The sequence below is a fragment of the Platichthys flesus genome, chromosome 11, assembly GCF_949316205.1.
Source record: "Platichthys flesus chromosome 11, fPlaFle2.1, whole genome shotgun sequence".
In the NCBI taxonomy this organism is placed as follows: Eukaryota; Metazoa; Chordata; class Actinopteri; order Pleuronectiformes; family Pleuronectidae; genus Platichthys; species Platichthys flesus.
Window position 1 is genome coordinate 25,023,964 of NC_084955.1, and position 25,484 is coordinate 25,049,447.

The window sequence follows — 25,484 nt, forward strand, 5'->3', positions numbered from 1 at the left end:
CAGCCGCTCTTTTAGGACGCAGCCCGTCCTCTGGCTGCGGGAGGAACATGGCGTCGCCCCCCCACAGCACGGAGCGAGGCGGTGGCCTCCACACTTCACCCTGATATATGACTCTGTGGAGGCGGACACCTCCAGCGGGGCGCCCGCGTCCTGTGCGGAGCTGCAATGCGGGACGCGGCAGCGGCTGTGCACTGCAGCAGGAGTCCCGCTCCGGGGGGAGATTGGGGGTCGCTTCAGGGCAGCAGCCGCCATAAACACACAAATACAGTAATACACAAATACAAAAATACACAAATACACAAATACACGAATACACGAATACACGAATACACGCATATTCTAGCAGAGGGGAGAGGATGAGAGGAAATGAGGGGGGGAGCCATGAATGGAAAATTCCAAGGCTCCTAGTTATCTATTCCACTCACGCATTTTTACACCTCACACAGTCTCTAATGTATTCAGCAATCAATAATGTGTGTGTGTGTGTGTGTGTGTGTGTGTGTGTGTGTGTTAACCTCTCCGTTTCTGTATCCCTCCCCCTCCCCCCGGATGAACACAGAACAAGATGACGGCCGTACGTGCGTGTCATATCAATCAAAGGGGCTGATACACAAGTCCACGGTTATGGCTGTACATGCCTGTTATGACAAACACAAACACAGACACACACACACACACACACACACACACACACACACACACACACACACACACACACACACACATATTACCAATCTCCTAATCTTATCCCTTAGCCTTAATTTAACATTACTTCTATCTTAACCTAATCTTAAAACCTGTCCTCACCTAATGGTACCAGATTTTAAGTCCAAATAAAATGAGTAATACTTGGACCACACACACACAGACACACAGACACACACACACACACACAGAGTCATGGCTCCATGACTTGCATTGATTTCCTGGAGACCTACTCTAACTTTAACCATTAACTTAACCTTAAAACATTCAGCCTAAAATGTTATGATGTACCGTATGGGTGCTGTGGTCCCCACAACATGAGCGATACACTCACACACACAAACACACACTCTCACAAACACAGACACACACACACATACACACACAAAGAAGCCTTGAGGAGCCGAGTCTGTTTCAGCACCACAGACAGCGCCCGGCGTCTCACTTGGTTAAAGGGACAGTTCACCAACAGAGCTTCAATCTTTATAAACCAACAGATAAAACACAACATGCCTCAGTTCTGCTCCTGTGGTGTCGTCCCAGTGTCCTGACATTCATATTCAACTGGAAACAAGGTCATTTATACCGTGTGTTTAGGAAGTCCTCTACAGGAAGTGGTGATGCTAGCAGAAGTAACGTAGATATGAACTCTGCTGAGTGACAACGAGTTGCATTAAGTAAACGTGAGTAAAGAAAAGGGACGCTATTAAGATTGGTATTTGTAGGATTTGGTGATGTATGTTGTGAGTGGAAATGAAAGTGTGTGTCTAGTGTCCATTACTTTTAAAGCTACATCAAAAGGCAGAGGAAGGCAAAGTGAGACTATCACAGGTAACCCATCAGAGACTAGAAGACAGACATGTGAGGGACATGGAAACCGCTGCAGCTAACGAGATCATGAGAACAGAAGCCAGGGACACAACAGCAAAAACCTTCAGGCTAGTTTCAAATCTGCAGCTGCGTCAAAACATCAGAAGTTCAGCCATCGTGTGTTTTTCCTCTCTCTGCTGCTGCTGCTCAAACCTTAGACCACAGACACGTCGACCCAGCTAACCAGTCCTTCATCTTTGTAATCTTGGTGTTTGAACAACTCAACCTGTGATCGTAAATGACTACAGAAAATAAACCAAAGCTGAGGTGGACGTCAGCCGGTGGCACGAACAACTGGACTCACACCGTTATCACAACTCCATAAGTCCCCCCCCTGGTGCAGGAGACCAGAGGCTTTAGCCGAGCATGTCACCCAGTTGATGACGCTTCCTGTCCAGCTCGCTCCCATTGGCTCCTGTGGGTTTCTGCTCACTCGCCCAATCACTCTTCTTTTCATATAACACAACCCCCCCTGAATTTGAATCGTAATTAACAAAGTGTTTTTGATATTGACAATTCAGATTCATTGAGGCTCCAGTTCGACCAGTGACATTCAGATCATGTGTGTGAACCCGTCACACTACAGGATGGTTTGGCCAGATGATCGATCAGAAACACTTCTGTGATCGTTGGGATGAGTCGATCAGACTCAGTGATCCTCCCGTGTGCAGCAGCACTCGGTCTGAGGCCTGAACACATCAATACAGAACTGTTCCCTGAGTCTGAGGGAGATTTCCTGTCACGTCGGGGGCGGAGAACCTCAGGGTCGCTCTAAAACAACAACTTTACAGTGAACGGTCTCTTTTAACTAAAACAGCAGCTGACGAATTACTTGCTGCTGCCAAAAGAAAAAGAAACTGTTGTTAAAAATTGTTAAAATAACATCTGTGCTTTACTTTTCTCTAATGAGCGCATTTTGTGCAATTAGGATTTAGTGTCTTCACACTCGGTCGGTGGAAGTGTTGGAGGATTACACGCTCCTCCGAGGGTAAAGGACCTCCGCGACTTTAATGAAGTCTTATTTCTTCTTTTGTGAAAACAAGCTGGAAAACAAGGCCGTTTGTCTTGGTTACTGAAAAGCTGACCTTTTGAAAATTCAAGGCTTTCGCCCAGAAACAATGATTAAGTGTCTTAGTGTTAAAACAAAGGTCTGGTCACAGAGAGAAAAGGCATTTCCCAACAAGTCTTTACTTTCTGTTCCACTAGAGATTTTCAAATCGTCTGACCGGTCTGATTCTCTGGGATGAAGTTTACCTTTGGACGCATTCATTGATTCTTCCAGTCCAATTTTCTGTGACTCATCAAAATCCATTCTGTGTTAACTTGCTAGCTGCCTTGCTAAATTATGAACGTGTCATCCTCAAATCAATAGAACTTGGAAAGATTTATAAAGGAAATATAGAAAACCTTCGTGCAGAGGATTCCAGTTCCCAGTGGGTGTGGGACTCCGTAAGGTCTCCAGTTCCGTGGGTGATCTTCATGGACAGGTTTTCAAGACTCAGCCGTAGTGAGAAGCGTGTTTCACTTGGGAGGATGTGGTTCTTTCTGCTTTATGAGGCCGTGACCTCCAGTCCACACTGGGACAGTTTGTAGTTTGAAGCAGTCGGGAGGAAACCTCTGAGTCCGAGGTCTGTCTACTGGAAAGCAGTGGATTGATCCTTCAGGGTCGGAGTTCCTGCCCCAAGTGAAGCCGTTTCTCAGGTTCACGAGTGAAGGGACGATGGAGCATGAGATGGACCAGTGTGGTGAAGAAGCTGAAGAGCCGCAACATTTGATCTAAAACCTCCGAAGGCGCTCAGGAGCCGATTGTGTCCTGGATGCGTTTACATAGTTGATCAGATTGTAATCCATTGACCCCAGAATGTGTTTTAATATAATGTAATTATGTTTTTTGATTTGTCACAATACTCAAGTTCTCCCACCTCGTGTGGATTGAATCCAGGCACGATTTTCTGCTCAGCTTTTGTTCCTGACTTCCTTCGAGCGTCTATCAGGAGATGAACCTTTTCTCTGTCACTGAATCAACAGCAGCTTCCTCCGGCTCGGATGATCTGCCAAAGCAAATATTCATATCAGCCTCTCAGTGGGCTCTGCAGCTCCAGACGACTCCTCTTCATCATCTTCACGCAGCAAAGTGAAGATACTGTGAAGCCGTACCTCAGACATCAGCCACACAGCTTCTCCTTCTGCTGCCTCTGATACACGAGAAGTCAAAATCATCATCAATCAGATTCAAGCCAATAACAGCGGCCCCAGTTTCCATAGAAACTTAGTTGGTTGGGTAGCAACCTGTACCAGTGCTCATCGCTCCATCCCAGTCCGGCTGTCAGACTGGTTTCCTCTTTATATCAGGAACGAGGTGTTTAGACATCATTAGCTCATTTCTACTGAAACATCTTTCATTTGGAGATAATTCTTTATAGTAGAATCATGAAGTGTCTGTGGAAAATCATTTTAAACATTATTATCATCTGTTGCCAGAAAAACAAGGAGGTGGTTTGATAAAATATTCATTTGTCTATTGTTTCTATTTGTTTTCTTTTTGTGTTACACATGATTTTGTATGCTTATGTGGCCGAGGTTCTTTTTAGTCATCTGCCCTTTCGATTTTTTAAATCAGAATCAGAATCAGAATTATTTTTATTGCCATATATATTTGCACATACAGGAAATTGCATTGGTGTGGTTGGTGCAATTTACAAACAACAATATAAAAACAACAATATAGAACAACAATATATACAGTAAGAGAGTAATGGGCACGTGCGGTTCTAAGGTGCAGAGATTGGTGATTGTGCCAATAATATAAATCTGGCCTTTTCAATATGGTTGATATCTCCGTGTAATAATCCTGGTTTCATTATAAAGGTAACACTTCATAATTATTGCAAGCGTCAGTATTTATGTTACACGGTCAGAGTAAATGAAAATGGAAGATTTTATATCCACATAAAAAAAACATACTAAATCTTCAGTTGTTCCCTAAAGCGATGATCTGTGTGAGAACAGAAGCAGAAAAAAGTTAAAGATATTTAAAAAGTGCCACATCAATAAAGTGTATTATTATGAGTACTACTCAAAAATGCTTGTCTCAAATGGAAGTTAATTCCAGTAAATGTCTCTGGAGGACAAACCAATGGCCCCATTAAAAAGCCAGAAGCTTATAAATACATAACATTCATTTTTTAAAGATTGTGTCTTCAAGTTCCCGTTGTGACATTTGATTATATTTGTGGGTCCGAGCACAGTTGCAGTGTAGGAAAGTGTGAGTCTGAGTCAGTGGTCTGGAGGCGTCTGTGATGGGATTCACCGTCACATGATCCCAGTGGCATTCAGAGATATTCACGTTTCCACCAGACGCACTTTCCCTCGACCACTCGAGCCAGATCCTAGATGGAGGCACAGGTGTTGTGGAGGTTTGATCTAAAACAACAAAGGTCAGTAGTGTCAGAGCGGGGGGGGGGGGCTATGAATGAGGGCTTCGAGACTCTTGATCACTTTGACCTTCATGCTTTGACCTCCGGTTAATGTATCTCCACTCTATGAGTACGAGCTCCCTCCTGGTTTTAAAAATGAATACTCTGTGAACTCAAGCTCTTGATTGTTCCTCTAACATCTTTACTTCTCACCCACAGAGCCTTCCAGGTTCCACTTCAACAAACCTGAGAACTACATCAGCATGTACCACCCGGAGGGAAGTGACACGCTGTACGTGGGCGGCCGGGCGATGATCTACGAGCTGACGTTCAGTGACCGAGGCGTCCGCGACCTGCAGGTACGCTCTGCTTCCAACAGACCACCAACACTCTGAGCTCCAGTGGGATGTTCTGAACAGGGACTGAATCTCAGACGGTCCCTTTTTAAAACTGGGAATCCACTCTGCTGCTGCTGCTGCTGCTGCTGCCGTGTCGAGAGAAGCCACCAACCACAAAGTAAACGCTGCCAAGTTCTCAAGTCGGCTTCAGAATCCTCTTTGGCAGCTGATCAATGTTTGGAAAGGCTGAAGAATTATGCTGCTTGGTAGAATGGGTGGCAGCGAGCAGAATGTTGAAGACTCGAATCAGGATTAGAGATCCGTCAGAGGGTCAACAACCGCCCCCCCCCCCCCCCCACTGTCCTGTAGCAGATGTTGAAGTGGGACAACTTACACCTTGGTCAGTTGCTTTGGTTCGTGTGTGATTCAAAGCAGCAGCCTGGCAGCCGGGTGGAGTGACTCAAAGCACCGGTGTGGTTCTGCTGAGCCTCGTCCATTTACTCCTGGTTACAAATCATAATATTGGTAGAGAATATCCCTAAACTAATTCTCTGAAATACAGATAAAGCGGTCGATGACATTTGTTTCTTTGTGGTAAATATCAACCACTTTCCTCTGAGATCTTGTGTTTGTTCAGTAATTTCTTTTGTAGATGAGAGATTTCTTTCAAATGGTTCATATGCAGCGCTGCTTCTCCACATTGGAAGGATCCAGTTGAGGTGGTACTTGCACCTGATTTGGTTCCTCCCACATCTGGAACATCCCAATTGTAGGACTGTATCCATCAGGCGGAGATGGGGAATGTGTAGAACTCCCTGAGATGGAGGGAACCGGATGGAGAGATGGTTTTTCATCTCTAATTTTGAGAATAACGTAAACGGTCCACCTGTGTGGGTCTAATGTAAAATTAGATTAATGTGCTTTGTGCTTAAATCAGAGATAACTCTCTACTACAGAAAGTTAGTAACTAAATTTTAAGTAAAGCCTCTCTCTGCTGCTGGGTCCCCCCCCCCCCCCCCCCCCGCTCTAAGGGCGAAGCCGCGAATCAGAGGACGTTGAGGGATGAGTCGACCGACCCGCTGCCGACCCTCGGTGCAGCTGAGATCCAGTGAGGAGGCCGGGTCATGCATACATTAATGAAGCTGCAGCTCTTCCTCTGTGAGGAGAGAACACTTTCACTGAGCTAATGATGTCAACACAGGCTCAGGCTTCCTCCGCGTGTGGTCCACACTGTTGGCTCCGACTCACCTGACGGATTAAAGACACAGTGAACCTGCTGTTTCGTTCAAATTACAGCTTCACGCCTCCTGATTTGAAATGATTGCAGCTTTGGTTTTTTTCTTGGTGGAAAACCAGTGACTGGTGATGTGTTTGGCGCTGAGAGTGTTTTACTGTTTAATGGTTTGTTAGTGACGTCTTGTCAGGTTGTTATTTCAACCGTTAACATTCACCTATTGCAGAGGGAGATTTTATTATTCAAGCAGTGACTTCGCTCTTAAGTTTGGCTGAAATGTGTCTCGTTGGAAAGCTGAGTTATTAATGTCAGGACTCCAGCAGCAGCACCTTTGATTTGTGGATGTTTTCTGATATATAAGAATGGTGACGTAGAGACGTTTCAAACAGTCGAGTCTTGTTGGCAATCCGAGTGTCGAGGATCTGAAAGTAGCAGAGCATCCTGTATTAGAAGTGGCAGCTTCGTAAATCCATCTTTATGCTTTCAAACCTTAATCTAAGTCAGAATATGATGGATGTTTATGACGATGTGATAACAGTGGATTTATACTTTCAATCACAAGGTGCATGTGTGGGAAACGCAGCTCAGGGCCAACTGAAGTGGAAAACCTCTGCTGTGAGGAAAACACAAATGTTGACCTTGTAACATGTGATTCTGCTTTGTGTGCAGAGGCTGGGCTGCATTAGATACCTGTGATGGTTCTCACTGCTCATGAGGCTTGAGTAGTGTTGGGTTCAGAGCACTTTGGTGTGTGTGTGTGTTACACTACTGGATGTACATTTTAAATGTATAAAAAAGGCAGATGTTTAGAGGATTGTAGAAATGATTATCAGGGATTGTTAAATGTTAACCTGAGTGAAAGCAGGAATCACTGCCTGGTGTTGGCTCAGAGGACGGCTGGTTCTCTGTGGTTCAGCAGGGTCACTGTTTTCCTGCTGAAACCGAACTGTGTGAGAGAACTTGGCACAAACTAAACCGTTGTTCCTCCCACAGATCCCAGCGGCATCCGATCAGACTGCGATCGACACCTGCAAGGCAAAGGCTGCGCCACTCGAGGTAGAAGCACATCTTCACTGTCAGCACCTCCATCAGCGGTGCACGGCATTAACCTCTTCCTCCTCCTCCTCCTCCTCCTCATCCTCCTCCTCCTCCTCATCATCATCATCCTCATCCTGTCCCTCATCATCATCAACATCATCTGCAGTAAATAACATCATCTGCAGTAATTCTAATGAAGCTGCAAATTGCAGAGACTCATAGATGTCAGTCTGATTTTCATCAAGATTAAAGATGGTCCAGTTTCCCCTCCTGATCCCGGCTCCTGGACCTTCTCTGAATATCCAGGGAATGGACATGGAGGCAGTGACTCATCATAAGTACCTGAACTGATCATTCACTCTATGAGAAGAGTCAGAGCTGACTGGACGAGCTGAGGAGACTGCAGGGGGCGCTCCTGAAGATGGATTAGGAGTTTCAGCCCGATTCTGGATTCCCCCGTGACCCAGTGGAGGTGGTGGGACGGAGAGGGAGAACCAGTAACACACCTGGTTCTCCTCTCGACATGTGTCGCATGCTTCCTCTTAACTTAGCTGGAATCGGGGCTGGAAACACAACCTCCTTAGCCGAGGTAACAAATTAATACATACAAAATGCTAATTGATGCAGATGAGATCAAATTACACAGGAGACGGACTTATCTCAAAACAAACATCGTACATTATCCAGACGAGTGAGCTGTGGATAATTTCAATGAATAATCCCACGAGGCTCCACCGAGGATTTAACAAGCGAGTGTTTAAACCGTCAGAAGAAAAGCAGCTTAATACTAATTTAAAGAAAATAAAGAAATTCATATGAAAGGAAGTGTTGGGCCTCTGCAGGATAATCTGATAATCTTGGAATTTAAAAAGGCTGAACTTTGAATCCCCCAAAACAAAATTATTAATAATTTTACACCAATGACTAATTTCCTCATCAACTTTGATGCAGTTGTATAATGACACGGAATTAACTACATCACTGAAACTAATTCTCCATTTATACTCAGGGTCAAATTTTGCATTTTGCAAAGAAAAGAAAGATAAATAACTTTCTATTTTTCTACAGCCTGAAACCAACAAAACCAGAATCTCTCTGTGTTTATATGAGGATTTAAGTGATATTAAACTTTATGGAATCTAAGTATATTCACTTGTATCTAAGATTTGTGTTCATGAAATCAGGTTTAGCTGTTTAACACAAAGCCAAGTTAGCGCTCTGAGCTAATTCATGCTATATGCTAGAAACAGAGAGGAATGCTGCAGCAACATTTTGGCTTCACGAGATATAAAACTGAAATGAAGTCGCTCTCTTGGCTTCTTCCTGGGGTCGGGTCTGCAGCATCATGTGCCAATCAACCGGGGCCCCCGAGACTTTCTGATTCCCTGAGTCAACAGCAACAACAACTTTGTGAGAACCCTCTTAAATCCTCCATCGTTTTGGTTCGATGCCCCTCCGGCTACTCGTTGCCAAAGTCCCTTTTAATGCCCTCACACATCGTCCTCTTTGATTTGAAGCAGTGGAACGATTCACAGGCCTTGTTTTCACTCCACACATCAGACAGGCAGGAATTCCCCCAGCAGTGAATAACCAGGATTCATCTTCTGGACTGGGTTCTTCATCAGGGTGTGATGTTTTAAGGGCCCATTTTCTGAAGTGTTTTCAATGTCACTCTATGACTCATATTTAATTCACTAGCATCATTTGGTCAATGTCTCTTTATAGCTTGATAGCCGGCTTCTGCATGACCCTCGTCTTTGAACAGTGATGCATGAATTCTTTATTTCCTTGAATCTTAAATTCTCCTTTAGAATTGTCTCATGTGTAGACTTGTTTTAAAAGAGGCGGGATAAGAGAGGTTTAAAAAGAAAGAAAGAGTGATGACTGCTCATGACGGTGGGAATCCTGTTCTCTGAGTTGGACCAGTACCTCATCGTGGTCGACCGTGTCTACGCTGAAACCCACCAGCGTTGTGTGCATGTGTGTTACTGTGGTTGTGAAACAGAAGAGACGGCAGATTCTTCTCTGCACAAACACCGCTGAAGGTTCCAGAGAGTCTGGCAGCGGCAGATGGTGCAAAATGAGAAGCAAGCAGTAAATCTCCCCCAGTAAAGCAAAATGCTTCTTGGAAGGAGACTGAAGGACGTGAGGCAGCGTCCTTCAGGGACAGACAGACACAGAGTGTGAGCTGGAGACAGGAGGTGAACAGGAGGAAGCAGAGAACACCTGAGCCGACACGCTGATGGTATTTCCAACTATCCCCAAGGCCCAGTGTTGGGTAACTGTCTGTTCTCCTCAGCTCGAGCTCGTCCAGAGCACGCAGAGGTTTTTAGAGCTGAACCAACAAGAAGAGACACAAACAGCAAATGCAAAAAGGTAAATCTGACTTAAGAACCACTAGTCCTCATCCTTAATGACCGCCAGGCTTTAAAGATGAGATCAGGGAAGAAGACAGGTGAGCCTCTTTGCAGTTACATTCCTCAGGAGCAGGGCAGCACACAGCCAATGTGAACAGTTGCATAATGTCTCAAGAGATTCAAATATATATATATTTATATATCAGCTGTTGTTTAATGCCTCAGTAAGAATGTTGAATCCGAAGGATTCTGAAAAGTAATGTGACCTTGATACGAACACATTTAATAATTCTCTTGCTTTGGATAACCTGGTGGTCAGGGTTATGGTGTGGTTGGTGTTACGTTACTAAAACATGGTTGAAATGGTGAGTACAGTTATTATAACAGAGAACTTCAGGGATATGAATGTGGAACATCGTCCTACTGTGAAACTGTGATGTTCTACAAGCCCAACCTCAGAATTCCCACTGGAAGAGAACGGAGGATTGAAGCTGTTCACTCACTAGAGGACTAGTCACAGGACTTTGCCTGTTTTTTGGTGAACTGCACAAAGCTTGACCCACTCCTGCACCGTGAGCTGCTCAGGTGGGACCTGTGGGTGCCAGAGGGATCCGCCCAGTGGATCCAGACTTGGAAATGGAAGGACTCACCTGAAGAAGCCTGTGGCACAGTCTAATCTTACAATGCAGCTTCTGAACGATTGAAACTCAGCTATAGATGTAATTCTTATTGATTCTGTGTCTGTAATTTATTCTGCACTGTTCTTCAGAAGCCCCGAGAGCTTCTGGGTAGAACACGTCCGTCTGAAACCTCAGTTTAACCCGAAGTCTTCTCAACGAGCCCCCGACGCAGCCGGGACAGCTTGGGCGGAAACAAATGTCCAAAACTGAAAGTCTCAAATATACGAAGAAAGAAGATTCAAATTGTATAAACAGAATTGAATAACTAGGACTCTCCTGCCCACCTTCCCTCCTACATGTCCACCTACACACTCACACAAGCGCTGGTGCAGCTTTTTGGATTTAGTGATTTGTGTTCGGCTTTCGTTTTCCATCGAGCTGCGTGATTTGATTGTTTTTCCTTGGAGCCCTGTGTGCGGTTGTGTTAAAGGTACCTGCACCCAGGATTTACCCTTAAGGTTGCACTTAGTATTCAATTTCATGCTCGGCTCAGTGATGTCCTGGGGAAAGCAGTCTGGGCTCAATGAGTAACGGATGTATATTAAGTGTTACAGTGCTAAACCTTGTCTGCCAACACCTCTCACTGCGTTCTCTCAGAACCCCTCTCCTCTCTGAACAATCCTGCTTTTCATCTCGCTGTGTTTCTCTATCCCTCTATTCCCACCTTGGTTTTCTCAATCCCTGGGTCTTGGCTTTGTCTTTCCCTTTATGCAGAGTCTCCTCCTCTCTAATCGCTCCTCCACACACCCTCCACCCCCTCCCCCCCCCCCCCCCACTCCTCCTTATTAGCCTCTCTGTCTCTCTGCATCTTTTTAATCCCTCTCCCAATCTGTGTGGATTTTTCCCTGCAACCCCCCCCCCCCCCCCCCCCCCCCGGTCCTGTTACCACTTCATTTTCTGCCTTTGTCCCTTCTGCCTTTGTCTCACTCGTTCTCTCTTGTCTCTCGCAGCTGGAGTGTGATAACTTCATCACAGTCATTCAGAAAGTGAACGACACATTCATCGCGTGTGGAACGAACGCCGGGAGCCCGAGGTGCTGGATGCTGGTGAGAGGCTCTTAAGATCAGCTCCTTGAAACGCTGCCTCGTGTTGGACCCTAAACATTCCCCTCTGATGCTGTGCTGCGGCGGCGGCTTCACCTCGAGCCTGATCCATCTGCAGAGGAATCGCTCTTTGTGCTTATTTATTTATTTGCTAACTTCCCTCTCACGGTTAAATGAAGTCTGTGGAGTTGTTTTTCACTCAGTAATGAAGCTGTGCCTCCTGGTGATGAGTTGAAATTAGAAATAACACCTTGTAATACGTGTTGTGCATAAAGACTCTTGTGATGAACTGGATTTAAAGCGTCTCTCTTCCCTCTGCAGGTGAACGACACCGTGCTGACGGACGTTCAGGGCAACGGGCAGATGGCCTCGGCCTCGGACATCTCGCCGCCCTACCCGTCCCAGAAGTCCATCAGCCTGCCTGCAGGTGACACATACACCACGTGCATGGCTGTGAAGGAAAAGGTCTTTTAATCCAGAACAAGCAGCTGGACACGTTGGGTCATCGAGACCCTCCGTGTTGAAAATCAAGTGTTTGGTGGTTTTACATCGCACAAAAGATTAAGTCAATGACATGGCTGCACTGTTACCATCGTGACAGACCAACAAAAAGCAGCATCCCACCCCCCAGCCAGGATTTCCATGTCAGAAAACCAAACCACCTTCAACTCAGAATCTTACCTTTGCTCATTTGTGTGAGGAGCAGCCGAGCGACACTCGTGAGCCTCGAGTTCCCCGGAGCCGTGTGTTCTGATCGCTCTCTATTCAGAACGTGCAAATGAGTCGATGCTGTTATCTAAAGTCCTTCAGCCCAGTGAAGAGCCAGTCCTCCACATGATAGATGTTTCAGCAGATGTTAATTAATCAGAATGTGCTCTACCTCAACAAGACCTCAATCATCACCTCCGTCTCTCTTATGTCTCTTTTTTTATATGAATGATTGTTAAGGTTGAAGGAAAGCTTCTATTTGTATTTTTTTAGTTATTATATCATTGCTGAGTTACGTTAATGTCTCATTTTGAAAGAATTTTACAGTCCCACTTAAATGTAAGTCACTGGGGGTTTTAATGATGTGGGGAAAGCCCCGGGGGTTTCCCCACAAACCTTAGAAGCAGAGAAACCATCAGAAACAGATCCAACAGATCCATACAGGGACTTTATTCTCGTGCTTTTTCAGATCATACATGTGATTTGTCAAGTGCAACATCACCAGAGACTCACACCAACCCCGGTGCCAAACGCACAAAGTCCACCATCTGCCACTCACATGAAAAACACAGGGAAAGTGTCTGTGATGCAACTGACGGCACAAACACAAAGAATCCAGGGAGAAGTTCACAGACTGTTCAATGCAAAAGGGAAAAGAGACGATGGAAGAAATGTGAAATGTTTTCATACGAGACAACAAACAAACAACGTCCTTTAAAAGGAACACAACACGGAGAATCAAGGAGCTGATTCTGAGGTTGTCCCGGTGGTTTTGAATCAGACAAGCGATTCTTTAAAATAAGATCATGCATCTTGTATGTGCCCTGCAGGTTCTGTTTTCTCCCTGCAGGAGTGGAGGCTCTGAATGTTCTGTCCAAGTGGAATAACTTTTATGATATCCAGCAGACTTGATCAGTATATTTTGCCACATGAAGGTGATCATTTGCACCATCTATGTTGAATAAACCTCCCAATCGAGCTCCTGATCTGTTTGGAGTTAGATCCACCAGGTGAGACCTTCGGGCCTCCTCCCTGTGCACGATGGAACTTCTGATTGAGTGATTGTTGAGCAGCTGCACGGCCTCATCAGCTCAACAAGATGTTCCAAACCAAACCAACCTTTCAGTCAGCACAGTGCACAACAAGGGGGGGGGGGGCTGTTTGTTCAGGCACATAACGCAGATGGACTGTTTGTAGAGACGCTCAGAACTAAAGGAGAGAGGTTAGCTGGCGCTGCAGGATGCTTTTACAAGACGTGGGATCGATTCCCGAGGCAACGAGCCGCCCGCTCCTTCGACTCGAGCAGCTTTCTAATAACAATCAGTGCTAATTAAGATGGTGCTGCCGCGGTTTGGAACGGCTCCTCTCTGCATCGCTGCGGAGAACCAGCTCCAGCAGGGTGATCGGTGGCTGCTCATCGATGCAGGCAGCTGTTCAGCCTTGATGTCTTCTTCGCTCTTGCCTTCCTTTTCTTCAGCTGCTTCTTTATTCAGTCTGCTCCCTCGTGGGCCACAGGCAGAATCCCTCAGTCCCTCTGTGTTTAATGTTCTCCCCGTGTCCTCCTCTCCTCCGTCTTCAGCCCTGTCTCTGCTCCTCTCCCTCTGAACCCTTGTTCCCATCCATCACACTCACTGTCTGCCTTTCTCTTCCTCTGCCCACTGCTCACCCTCCTCCTCCTCTCCGCTCCTCTCAGATGGGAGTCTGTATTCGGCGATGTCGTCGGTGGGAGGTCAGGCCGGCTCGATCCGCCGAACGTTTGGCCCCCAGAAGCTGCTGAAGACCGAGAACATTTGGCTGCTGAGTGAGTAGGAGGACGGGAGTCACGCAGAGAGCGTTGCAGGTTCAGACTAATGAATATGGAGCTGGTGGGTGATACTCACAGTAAATCACCATCACAGGGAGCGGAGCATTCACCGTCATGCTTCAGATCGTTTCATTTACAGCCTGGAAAATGTAAATCAGAAATTTGATCAGCCATTTTCTTTTATCTAGATGTTTCTCACAATATCCTATTTATATTCAGTTTAATATTCACAGTGCTTCTTAGAATGATACAGTACGATCATTGAATAGATTATACAAGAGGATGAAATGAGAAACAAGGACAGTATCTCACCGGATCTGTTTGAATCTCACCGCACAGATCCTCAGTTTGCTGGAGCCGCCATTATTCCGTCTCCGCACAAGGACAAGGAGGAGCTCTACTTCTTCTTCAGCGAGTTCAACAAGACGGCCCGAGTGGACGAGGAGCCGTACCGAGCTCGCATCGGGCGCCTCTGCACGGTAACGATTTCTGAATATGGTCAAATCCCGGTCTTGAATTAAAGTTGGTCGTTAGATTTCAAAGCTTCTGCTCGTGCAAACTCTCCTGACTCCTCTGGAGCTGTGCGATCAAAGGCAGCTGGCTGAGGCGGTTCCATCGGACTCCTTTTCAGAGGCCTGGAGGGTTTTTGTACGAGTTTGATGCCTCAAAAGAAAAAAGCTTTTAAGTGAATCGCTCGTGAGATGAAGCAAAAGATCGGAAGCTTCAAAGTTTGATCAAATCCCCAATGTCCTGCCTGAAGATGAAACATGTGCAACCAGGTTATTTTAAACTTTTCCTGAACACTCTTCCTGCTCTGTATCAACTACTGTAAAAAAGAAATGCGGAATATAACTTTCCTAGGTTAATTTACTGGAAATTAATTACAAATACATTTATTGGAAGGGGAATAACTCTCTTATCAACGTCGGCTTTGACCTTTACCCAAACTCCAAAAAGTGAATCCTCTGGAGATGCCCGTTCATTCCTAGAGTGATGAAAACCTGTCCGTGCATTTTCAAGTTCTTCAGCTCGTCTCTGCATCGATGTGTCACATTTTAGAAGCTTCAGAAGTTGTGGTAGGAAGATTCAAGAGAGAGGGAGTCCTGGTTTCCAGTGCTGTATCATCTCAGGGGCCACCAACCACAGTTCTGGCTTCGCTGTAGGTTTTTACAGTCGTGGAGTCGTTGTGTGTTTTCTCCAGGTGGACGAAGGAGGCATCAAAGCTCTGCTGGCCGACTCGTGGACGACCTTCAAGAAGGCTCGGATGATGTGCGGCTCAGGCAACACCCAGCAGCAGTACAACAACCTGAAGCAGGCCGTGGTGCTGACGGCGCAGGACAAGAGGGCCGGGGTCTTGTACGGCCTGTTCTCCAACGCATGGTGAGCTCGGATGGGATTCGAACTCGAGAATAAAACATGCTCCCAAAACGAGGGGATAAATGGGAGGCTGAACCAAGTTGTTGGTGATATTTCACTTTCAGGAGGGAAACTGCACTGAAGGGATTGTAAACATGTCTGGTTTTAGGGCCCAGAGTCGACCTTTGAGTTGTAGCTGTTACCCTGCTAGTCCCTCTGAACCACTTCTCCTGCTTCCACTGGGGCTGTAATCACTGTTGTTGTCGTTGTTCAGGGGCAGAACCGTGATCTGTGCCTACTCCATTGAAGATATTGACCAGGCCTTCACCAACAGCAAGCTGAAGGGCTACAGCAGCTCCTTCGGCAGCAATCGCCCTGGAATGGTGAGAACAAGTTGTTGTTTATCACAGAAAAGAACAAATAGGAAACTGCATGAGTCAGAAGAGAAGAGATGAAGTGTGAGTTAATATAAAAGAAGCAATTTGGAGCTTCGTCCAGAGGGAGTTGTGTTTATTCAAGTCTCGCTTCACTTCTCTTCTCAGTGCGTCCGCAAAAACGCCACAGCCGGTCACAACGACATCAAGAACCTGGGGATCATCAGGTACCACCCGGAGATCGAGGACGTCATCCGGCCCGTGGGCGTGTCTCCTCTGGACCTGCCCATCGAGGACCAGATCACCCACGCCGTGGCGGACATCGTGCTGGCGGTCAACGACGAGCACTACAGCGTCCTGTACCTCGGGACCGGTGAGTGCAGCTCCTGTCCAATCAGCTGTGGGGATGTCTGTGCTCATTGTGAGACTTTACAAGCCGACATGAGGTTTGCGGTGGATGAAGCTTTGAGAGATTTGACTTGACTCTCAAATACCTTCTTTAGAAACATGGAGGAAACACAAGCTGCACACATGGTTCCTCTTTAGCCCCGACACATAGTGAACACCAAATAGAAATGATGAGTTGTCTTCAGCTAAGGTTTAAACAAGTAGATGTGACAAGGAAACAACATCATCATCCCACTGGTGTTTATTGAATTTGAACAAAAGGTCACAGCCACTATATGAACCTGGTGAATAAAAGCATTTGATCGAGTGAGACTGAACCAAACATTGAACAGAATTTAAAACCAGAAGTTTGAGCTCATAAGAGACTAAAACGATCTGAAACTACAGAACAGGTGTTAAATAACTTAAAGACACTGATTTATTGTCAATATTAAAAAATGCATATGAGCGCTTGTGTGCGACTGAAGGTTTGACAACTCCCCTGCGGCAAAGCTGTTCCCAGTTCCAAGCAATTACATTTTAATCACAAAAATACATCAAGGCCATAATTGTAACAACAAGACTTGTGTTGCTAAATCCTTTAAATTGGCTAAAAACCGATAAAACACAGAACAAGTAAAATGGCTGAAACAAACAAATTGTTAATTTAAACAGTGACAAGTAGAAAATGAGGAAAAACAGACATACGGTCGAAATGAGTTTTGCTCAGAACCCATTTAAACGATGCCTGACTTCCACAAGACCGTTTGGATTTGATCACAGCAGCGACACTGAGGCTCGGCTGGTGCACACACACACACACACACACACACACACACACACACACACACACACACACACACACACACACACACACACACAACACTGCAACAAAAATTGCCTTGTGCCTGAGGGAGATTACTATGGCAACCATCTGAAGTCATATGCCGGTTCGGGCGTCTCTGCACCGGAGGTCCACCGACAGAGGGAGGGTGTCATCTCCCCGAGAACAGCTCCTCGCTCAGGCTCTGGAGCTGTGCCTGTCACTCATCAGGCTTTTTCTGGGCTCTGTCTGTTTTTAGCAAATGAGGATAAAAAAAACACACAATGTGGTGTCGAGCACGATGGCCTCTCGTTGTGGGCTCTGCTAACTGTGTCACTAATGGAGGGAGAGGAGGAAGAGGAGGGAGAGGAGGGGGAGGAGGGAGAGGAGGGAGAGGATGAAGAGCGCTGGACGGCCACAGGTCTCTCGTGGCCTGAAGAGAAACTGGAGCAGTTTGAGTAGCAGTTGTCTTAAGGTCGGAGGAACAGGCTGCTCTGGAAATGTGGCTGCCCCCCCCCCCCATGTCATATCTTATTTAAATCCGGTGCAGCGTTAAAAAAAAAAACATGTGTCAACCGTTACTCCTTAATATTTCGGCTCATGATTTATGAAGAGAAACATTCTGGTTGGATCACATCCCTCTTTCAGCCTCATCACTGCTGCATCACCTTCACTTGAGGACGCCGGCTATAAATATTCACGAGCGTTTAACAACTGGAGCTCATCAATCTGTGTAATTAATTTCAAAGATGCTCACGTATCTCTGCAAGTGATGGAGAGAAGCCGCCTCCTTTAAATAATCCAATCTGCAGTGAGTGAGGCGGTCAGATCAGACGGCTCATCGGGATGGATGGCTGCATTAGAAGAGTCTCGACCAATCAGAGGAGCAGGAGGGGAGAGCCGGGGTCCAGCTCGTGACCACAGACGCTGGCTGAGTCCGACATCAGCCACAAATAACCATTTAGAGATCGGCTGTTTACAGTGAGCTCCTGGGGAAAGGAAGAATATGCTTTTGAGTTTTCTCTGCTTCGCTAATGACGTCATTGTCTCAGGATTGTGATGAACAACAACTTAAATCCCACATGTTTATTTTACACTTAGTATTTATACTTTAAAGTAAAAAGACATTAAATGATCATCTTTAAATGTAGAAATAAACTTCTCAGGTTTGTGATGCTCTGCCCTCGCTCCTCTCGCCTGTCGGCCGCGAGCGCAATGCATGATGGGATATATTGATCACTTATTGACCATCGATGTCATGATGCATTGTGGGAAACAATAAGTGCACTTTATAGGGTATAAAAAACTTCAGTTATCTTTGGGACAGCACTATAAAATGGTGAAATCACTAAATAGGGATTAGTTAGTGATTTCGGACACAGCCGGTGAAATCGAAGCAGATGCATTATGGGTAACCATGGTACATTAGTCTCTTCTGAGCTCGGAGACCACACTGTAAAGGGGCTAATATTAGTACGGGTGCCCCGGAGGGTCAATATCATCCTGAGTGCTGAAATAATAAATATCCATGAAGGGCTCCCTGGGTTGAGGATTAGTAAAAGCTGGCTTCACTCCTGATCTGATTGTGTTACCGTTTCAATATTTGAGACACAACATTGTGCAACGTCACACAAACTACTTCACATGTGAAAAAAGAGTTGGAGCCAAATGTCTCCTTGGGGACAGAGTGGGGGGGGGATAGGCCCTTGGATGGCAGCTGTAGTGAAGGTAGAGATCTTTATTCATATCTGCTCCACTCATTTCATTCTGCTCACTCTCAGGCACAGATCTCTGAGAAGATGATGAACTGTGTTTGGAGGCTGGATGAACTCAAGTCACCGTGTTGACCTCCTACAAACTGACAGGATAGAGTCCTAATTAGCTTAATAGATCTGCCTCACACCCGGGAGGATGTAGTGGGATTCAGCAGGGGGGGGGGGGGGGGGGGGGGTCTCCTTCAAGCTCTGTGTAAACACAACAGTTTCTAACCTGTCAAACTTGATCTGGATGTTCCTCTGTGAGACACAGAACGCTGCAGGATGTGACTGAACTCATTTCCCCGTCTGTTGATCACCAGCCAGACGATAACTCTGCAGAAGAGATGAAGATTAACCACCATCGTCTTCAATGTGTGTCGTGTTGGAAACAAGGCAGGCAACACAATCCACCGTGAGCCGATGGGAAGCTGCTCGAGAACTCATCACACACTCGTAGCTGTGCAGTGATTCCACCGGAGTCGTACACAGAGACCAGGGTTACTCAAGAAAAAGATATCTGGTTTGACCTGGTGTTACTGGTGTTACTGGTGTTACTGGTGTTACTGGTGTTACTGGTGATGCAGGACGGTTGGTTAGAGTAGAATACATTTTTGGTCCCAAGAAATTCTACTTTGCATCTTTGTGATCATGCTGATGTCAGTGTGACCATGGGCTTAACGTTAGACACAAAACATAAAAAGGAATTCATTATCTTATATTTTCTGTTAAAAATTGATCTTGAACACGAGTTAAAATGTCTGTGTTCCTTTACTCCACCATTAAAAACCATCATCAAAGGAAACACTTATAAATCATAATTTTCTTCTTCATTTTAAATCATCAAGTGCTCTGGTGTTTTTACTCAGTTGGACAAGTAGAAGAATATGTGTTTGTTCAAAAGACGTCCGGCTGTGATCCTGTGGAGTCGGGCCCTAAAGATTCACTTAGACAGACGCAGCAGGACGTGTGAAGGGTTGTGCACCTCGGGGAGCAGAGGAGAAACTGGAGCAGCTGTGAAAATTCGTAAATCGAATAAAAGAACGAGCAGCTGTGAAAATCCTCTTTTCACTCACTAACCCACTGACTGACCATCGGACGCCGTGGAGCCGCTCGGCCCGAGTCAGGAAGCTTCCCTCAGGGACAGAGGAAATGTCAGAGCGCTGGTTCAAAGCCGACTTTATGCTCAAGATCAGAAGTTATTTCCCTTTTCAGACACTGAGACGTTCGAGGTGACAGAAGCTTAAAGGTTATGGAGCCGGAGCGAGAAGCCGCCCAGCTGAGAAAACAAGAGCCGAGGACGTGAGCGGCCTCCACTCGGTGCTAATGTGGAGGTTCCAGAGGGAAAACAGAGCTTGTTAGTTCCAATCTTCAGCAGAAGGTTAAAGGTTGTTGTCCTTCAGTGGAGAAAGCTTTCAGCCAATCGGAACGTGCATAAGAAGGTAGAAGCAATTTACTGTGAAAGATAATGTGCACGGAGGATAAATAAAGTATTAAAGATTCACTCAGGAGACGCTACAGGAGTTCAGCACCTCTCTCTCTCTCTCTCTGCTCAGGATGTGCTGCTGTCATCTTTCTGTGCTCATGAACTCGTTTGATTCAGGAGCTGAAAATAGCTGCAGTCAGGATCAAACCATCGGATGAGAATAAACTGGATAAATGGGGAACGTTATCTTTGACTGCAGAGAGAAAAAGATTTGAAGTTTATTGGGATAAAAGAGAGACGAGGCAGTTTCAGGACAATAGAAGTCTGCGTGAGAGCAGGAGCCATCCAAGCTAATTACAAATGAGGGAGCAGGAAGTGGAGGTGCCAGATTAAAAGATATCACTGTCATCACGTTCCCACAGCGGGAGAAGTAAAACCGTGTTGGATGTGACAAGTTAGAACGATTCTCTGCTGGGAGCCATTACATCCCTCGGGTCATCGTTTGGAGAGAGAGGAGTCAGATCGCTGAAGGGAGAGCGAGGGCAGAAAACATTTTCACCAACTGAGACACTTACAGACAAACGAGGAAGACAGACGAAATGAAAACGTGGAAACAAAACCATAGAAAAGATGGACGACTTCAGAGCTCCGCAAAAGAGAAGCCAAACCGTCATGAAAGCAATAAACTCCTCCCTGTTAGTGGATGGGACAGGGGACAAAATAAAAAGGCTAAGTACACGTCAAATAATTTGTTTCTTGAAGAAGATCGGACATTTATGTTTAAATCAGTTATCTGCTGATAAGAAATTAAGTGAAACTTCTTGATTGACATCTGAGACGGACCTCGACACCACGGCTCCATCACCCGATCGCTGCTGTGCAAACTGTGGCTCCAAATGATGTAAACAATCACAAGATGGTGGCAAACAGACTCAGTTTATCTACTTCTTCCTTCCAACCTCTAATCTCTGGTTGTTCAGTCCCTGTGGGGAACATCACGCTGCTCGTTGGTAAATCTATTAAACACAAATGGATCCAGACAGAATCACTGGTGCATAGTCCCAGATACTCTGACCACAATCCAGCTGAGGAGCATCAGACCCTGAACCTCCGAGGCCCTGGATGCTTTATCCGGCCCCAGAGCAGTTGTCCTCTTTGCTCAGTGAGTCAGATTTAATACTATTTTTCAAATATTCAACCCAGTTTATTGGAAAACGCTTTTTCCCCCCCGATGTCAAACAGCGCTCATCTGCTGTTTCTATGGATATGAACTCAGCTGGAGGCCAGAGCAAAAGTTCTGAGAAGCTTCGTCAGTTCTGTCAGGAGCAAAGATCCAGCTCTGAAGTTCTGTAATTGACCCAGAATCCCCACAAGGTTCTTGATCTCGACAGCAGAACATGAAGTTGTGCAGATCCCCCCACCCCCCTTCCACTGAGGTTAAACATGGCCACTCGTAGTACTTTATCTTTGCAGAGCAGCTCTTTCTTCAAATAAGTCTCTAAAGCTCCAGTCGTTTGTTTTTCCTCCGGCCCTCCAGGGTGGAAACTGTCCAAGTGAGAAACTGTGAATTCATGAAAACACAAATGTTGACCTTTGTGACTCAGAGGACATGGTTTTATGAGTGTTTTATAACAATGCTCAGAACTGGGATCCATCCCTCACAGCATCTTCTCCTTTGTTTCCACAGAACAAGGCAAAGTTCTGAAGGTTCTCCACTCTAGCGAGGGGGTCTTCATCATATCCCAGTACTCCCTGTTCCACAACGAGGGCCCCGTTCTAAACATGGCCATCGACGCCCAGAAGGTAAGAGGAACAACGTGGTGGAGGGAGATTAAGAGACACATCCTGGCACAATGATAAATATTACATCAGGGTTCAAACAAGGCTGAGAGACGCTGCGGGCGCGACTGCAGATGTGTGCAGAAGATGAATTAAACTGTAGTTTGTTGTAGTTGTACCAGACGGGATCACAGGGGGGGGGGGGTTGTTTAGGAGATTATATTTGATTCTAAAAGCTCCTTTCATCCATGGTTTGTTCGGATGAAACGCTGCTTCTCCAGGTTCCAGTTTGGACTGAGGGTCAGAGGTCAGATGGTTCATCACGTAGCAGCAGAGCAGAAATTTAATATGACCCAAATTCAGTGCTTTAAAAATCAAAGCAGCATTTTAAAGTCGAAGCGAATCCGATTTCCTCTTTCTCTGGAATATAATCCCTACAAATTGCCAAATTTTAACTTTCAAAGACAAATGGCTCAGGTTTTCTCGACCTGGTTCTCATGAATGAATCCCTCAGTTCCCATTACTGACACTGATCTTTATAATATATTAAATACCTTTCTCAGACATTTGGAGTTTTACCTGAGGGGTGTGATGGAAACCTGGAGATACAAGAGGATGGAAACAACAAAGTTATCTACGTGTATTTAATAAATGGGCTTTCTGAAGAAAGGATCAGCATGGGGAAACCACAAGGATCCCAGAGTGAAGATGGAGAACAGTCAAATCCAAGGGTCTTATATAGGAGGACAAGGAAGTTTGCCTGAGCCAGTTCAGACTGGTTCTGTAGGCGAGTTTAAGACAGGAACTAAAGCACAGTAACAAATGATTTACACACATTTCCATTGGGTTGTAATGGAAAGGTCAAATAGGTATATAGAAAGGTCAAACAGGGTTCAGGTCATAAACATTGAAGGCCATGGAGTCTTAGAGCGGTCTGCAAGGAGCTACTCTTCAACTATCAAGGTTGATTAACTCCAGTAACACTGAGTCCTCACCGTGTGGTGCATCCTCTCGTCCTCACCGTGTGGCGCGTCCTCTCGTCCTCAGGGACATCTGTACGTCGGCACGGCGATGGAGGTCCAGCGCCTGCCGCTGGCTGACTGCCGGCGCTATGGCGACACGTGCAGGGAGTGCATCCTGGGCCGGGACCCGTACTGCGGCTGGGACAAGGCCCGCAGGAAGTGCATCGCCATCCCGCCCGGATACAACGCCACCACTGGGTAGGATCACATGTGATGTCACCACTGCAGAGCTATTGGCCGCTGTCTGTCTGTTTATCCCCCCCCCCCCCCCCCCCCCCGGGCTGAGGAGAGAGGAGAGAGGAGAGGGCTCTCTTCAGCAGACTCAGGATCAGTGGCATCGAAACTGCAAATCACAGAAACAAGGCTTTGTGCTCCGGCTAGGGTTGCAAAGGTTTGGGAAATGTTTGGTAAATTTCTGGAAACTTTCCACGGGAAGTTAAGCTCGGGAATTTTGGGAATTAAAACAAATAAAACGACACAAACTAAACGCTGGAAAATTAAAACACCATTCAAAACTCTATTTTAAAGATGGAATGCAGCACAAGCTGCACGTTGAATTTTCAACTCTGCACTGAGCATTCTACCATCACAAGCACAGATAATTCCCAGCATCCTTCACTCTACAGCGGGGCTATTGAGGCCTGCTGTAGTGTGCAGGACTAGTCAGGTAAGTTTCGATTATATTACTGGGAAAATATGTTAGCATGCTGACTCAGGATTTTTCATCTGTTCATCTAGCCTATTTCTATTAATTTATCCATCAATTGTAAAATTGATGATTCCAAAGATTCCAATTGTTTGGCTAACTCTTTATATCTCTGGCATTGCATTTGTGTGTTTTTTTACAAGCTTTTTATTCATCTTATTCTACAGAACAATTCCACGTGCACTATCTCATGTGTAGAGACATTTCACCCACAGCCAATGTAGAAGGAAAGGCTGTGTACATTTGAAAATACTGTGGAAATATCTATGTTAAGAACTAAGACACTAAGATGCAGAAGCATATAGTCAAGTGCCCAAAGTTTCCTCAGGGCTCAAATCAGCCTATGACAAAACTACATGTTTATATTTATGTCTGTAAATCGGTAAATCCTGTTAATTCCTGTATATGCCCGTTAATTCCCATGGAAAGTTTCCAACTATGAATATTCCCGCAATTTTGCAACACTATCTCCGGCTAATAATGACCGGCCCGAGGAGGTGGAACTTTCCTTAACTCCAAAGAAACTGCAGCTCCCAGAAAAAGCATCCTGATCAACGCAATCACCACAAGATGAATGTGGAGCCGTGATTGCTTATTTCTCCGTTAGTAAATTGCTCTGAGACAGAAACTGTGCGTTTCCAATTTAAAGCAAAGTGCTGTAATAAGCCTCAGATTCTCTGCTTAATGACCCGAGTCTGTGTTTCCATCAGCGAGGAGCAGCAGGTGGACTCTGAGGCTCAGCAGCCGTTTTGTGAAACTCTATTCTGCTGCTAATTTGTCTCTATCCTCTTCCGACAGGGCGCTGATTCAGAATCTGGACCAGTCCAACTCGTCGGTTTGCGGGGAAGCTGCTGGTGAGGCCTTATCTGCTCTCTCCCACTCTCTCTCTGTATCTTAATTAAAACCAAAATAGGAACCTTTCTGAGGAGCCGGAGTCAAAAAGATGATTATCATATAATTGAGCAGGGTTCAAGAAGCCGTGGGGGGAGAAATCTTGTGTTATTTAGTGGCTCGCCCTGTTTCAGAGCTCAAAACCCAGTTGCAACCTCAGCTAGTCGTGACTGTGACTCCCTCTGAAGAGTCGCTTTATCTGCGTCAGATCAGACTCGTATTTAACGTTTTCAGACCTGAAGGTTTCTCACGTGTGAGGAACGCAGCAGGATGATCCCCGGGACATTCAGGCGAGGGCTGAGCAGCAGGAGGGAAACATCACGTCTTCATTCTGCCGTTGAATTCTCCGTGTTGTTCTCAGCACCTCGTCACCGGCGTCGGGCCTGGGCTCCAACAGCTCTCGAGTCTAATTGACTCTTTCACACCAGAATCTGTGGGCAGGTTATTGAAACTCACATAAAGGCGATGAACTCATTTCCCACTGACAGTCGAGCCCCCGCTGTGCTTCATATTCACAGTTTAATTTAAGGAGCTGTTACATCGCTGTTTGCCAAGTTACCTTCATATATCCAGGCCAAGACATGAGTTTCTTCTATGACACAAACCTCTCACCTACAGTGAGGTCCAGACGACAGTTTGGTTAATCTCCATTAACAGCCATCTACATATGAATGCAGATGAATTAAAGAGCTGATGCATTTCACTTCTTCTGCTCTGCACACGTTTACCTGCGAGCAAACAAAGCTGAAACGTGATCGGTCAAACTAGAAACA

The 25,484-nt window shown here is 45.8% G+C and overlaps 1 protein-coding gene across 1 annotated transcript in view; it reads left to right on the plus strand.

Annotated features, from left to right (window-relative positions):
- si:ch211-113g11.6 (uncharacterized protein LOC559008 homolog) overlaps nt 1–25,484 on the plus strand; it is a 31,118-nt gene that overhangs the window by 838 nt on the left and 4,796 nt on the right. The window contains exons 2-13 of the mRNA XM_062400260.1: nt 5,211–5,350; nt 7,557–7,619; nt 11,589–11,684; nt 12,003–12,108; nt 14,083–14,190; nt 14,533–14,672; nt 15,395–15,573; nt 15,824–15,932; nt 16,092–16,296; nt 22,001–22,116; nt 23,140–23,312; nt 24,619–24,674. Coding sequence (XP_062256244.1) covers nt 5,211–5,350; nt 7,557–7,619; nt 11,589–11,684; nt 12,003–12,108; nt 14,083–14,190; nt 14,533–14,672; nt 15,395–15,573; nt 15,824–15,932; nt 16,092–16,296; nt 22,001–22,116; nt 23,140–23,312; nt 24,619–24,674 — 1,491 coding nt within the window. The remainder of the gene's footprint in view (nt 1–5,210; nt 5,351–7,556; nt 7,620–11,588; nt 11,685–12,002; nt 12,109–14,082; nt 14,191–14,532; nt 14,673–15,394; nt 15,574–15,823; nt 15,933–16,091; nt 16,297–22,000; nt 22,117–23,139; nt 23,313–24,618; nt 24,675–25,484) is intronic.